Source organism: Cucurbita maxima, unplaced genomic scaffold (genome assembly GCF_002738345.1).
Source record: "Cucurbita maxima cultivar Rimu unplaced genomic scaffold, Cmax_1.0 Cma_Scf00012, whole genome shotgun sequence".
NCBI classification, from domain to species: Eukaryota; Viridiplantae; Streptophyta; class Magnoliopsida; order Cucurbitales; family Cucurbitaceae; genus Cucurbita; species Cucurbita maxima.
In genome coordinates this window covers 4,254,323-4,256,065 of record NW_019272028.1, presented here as the reverse complement: position 1 = coordinate 4,256,065, position 1,743 = coordinate 4,254,323, and the positions used below count along the sequence as shown (strand labels likewise).

The 1,743-nt window shown below is 38.4% G+C and overlaps 1 protein-coding gene across 1 annotated transcript in view; it reads right to left on the bottom strand.

Annotated features, from left to right (window-relative positions):
- LOC111487042 (protein ASPARTIC PROTEASE IN GUARD CELL 2-like) overlaps positions 1-541 on the bottom strand; it is a 2,914-nt gene extending 2,373 nt beyond the window's left edge. The window contains exon 1 of the mRNA XM_023134257.1: positions 15-541. Coding sequence (XP_022990025.1) covers positions 15-374 — 360 coding nt within the window. The 5' untranslated portion in view covers positions 375-541. The remainder of the gene's footprint in view (positions 1-14) is intronic.
- Positions 542-1,743: the final 1,202 nt, after the last annotated feature.

The following is a 1,743-nucleotide window of genomic DNA, read 5'->3' as shown; positions in this document are numbered from 1 at the left end:
CCCCCCCAAATCACCTGCTCGTCACTGCCATTGGAAAGCCGGCGGAGCAGAGAAGAGACTCTTTCGACGTCTCTTCCGATACGCTCCTTGAAACGGCGACAATGGTCAGGGTCGAAGTTGAGGGGCAGCTTATCTCTATGGAAGAGCTCAAGCTTCCATTGATTCTGAGTGCTGTTGTCAATTGGAGGGTAGTTTTCATAGAGTTCAAGGTCCTGTGGTAATCTAGATGGCTTGATTTCTGTTTCTTTGATTGTATCTTTGACATGTAGGAGTTGGGTGGCCGGGTAATTAGCCGCAAGGCCGGTGGCCACCGTGTCGATGGCGGCTCTGGTTAAAAGAGGAGGAAGAAGAAGAAGGAGGAGGAAGGGTAGCATGGTTTTTTAGTAGTTGAGAGCTTGAGAATGAGAAATGATGGCTTGAAAGTGTGGGAAATATGGAAGGGAAAAAGAGAGAGTTTGTGGGGTTTGGAGTATGATTAGAGTTCTAATGGTTTGTGAGTGTCTCTGTGCAGAGAAATGGAGAAGCTGAAGCTGAAGGTGGTGTGTGTGTGTGTGTGTATATATATAGAATGTATAGATATAAAAATGTGTTCCTTTTTGCTGGTTGTGGCTGATGAATGATGGGCTTTGTTTGTTTTTACGTAGACCTTTTGGGTGTGTGTTTGAAAGTTTTGTATAATGTCTAGGTTGACCATAAGGTGCATGCATGCTGGATTACACCCATTGCAATGGCCAGAAATACTAGGCCTACTAAAGCCATAAAGAAATCCGTGTAGAAAATTTGGATTGATATGTAGGTTGATATTTTTTTGCTTGAACACGTGACTAACTCGAAAGTAGTGTTACAATCGAACTCTATCTTACTTCTAAATGATTATGAAAATGAAAGATATTTGACTTTTGTAATTCTTATTAACATTAATGTAACATTTTCGGTAGATATTTAATTTCTTTTTAAATAATTAGTCTATTGTGTTGAGTAGGAAGTTTCTTGTGAAGATATACACAAAGGAGGCATGGGTGGATGAATGAATCTCATGCATTTTCCTTTATTGGCTTTAAATGATGAGACTCTAGTCTTGTGCACAATCATTAATACTCTTTCATCATTCTTATTTCTCTTGCTTCTAAATCAACAACTATTTAAATTTCATTTTTAATACTTTTTAATCACTATTTGGAGGTTTGAAAGTTCATATTTGCAAAGTTGAAGTGAAGCACGAAGTTATCATTGATAATTTTTTCACATCTCAGGGTCAGGTGTTGATGAGTAAATTGAACTATCTATGTGGCTAAGAGCCCTCACAACCTAGGCACAACGAAACGACGCAATTATCAGGGACGCGCTCTACTATTGAACTAATAACCCATCGTACGAGCCTCTCATTGGGGCTTACTTTGCCAAAAGTGAGAGGAACCCCATCCCTCTCTTTCCTTTTTTCGACCCCATGTCGCCACACAGGAGGGACATAGGGACGTAAAAAAGGGGATCTATCAACTTGTTCCGACCTGACAAAACTTTATTTATTATTTTAAGACTATAAATACCCACAAAATGATATATAAAATTAAGATGGCTAGTTTATAAATTAATGAAATTGAACTCAAGTTGAGATTTTTTCTCTTTGAAGTTTGAATATCATCTTTGCTATTTCAGATTCAAACAATTCTTGTGATACATTGCTTCCGAGCCATTCAATCAAAGTCTTAATCACCAAATCTGCTCCTAGATCTTTGATTTGTT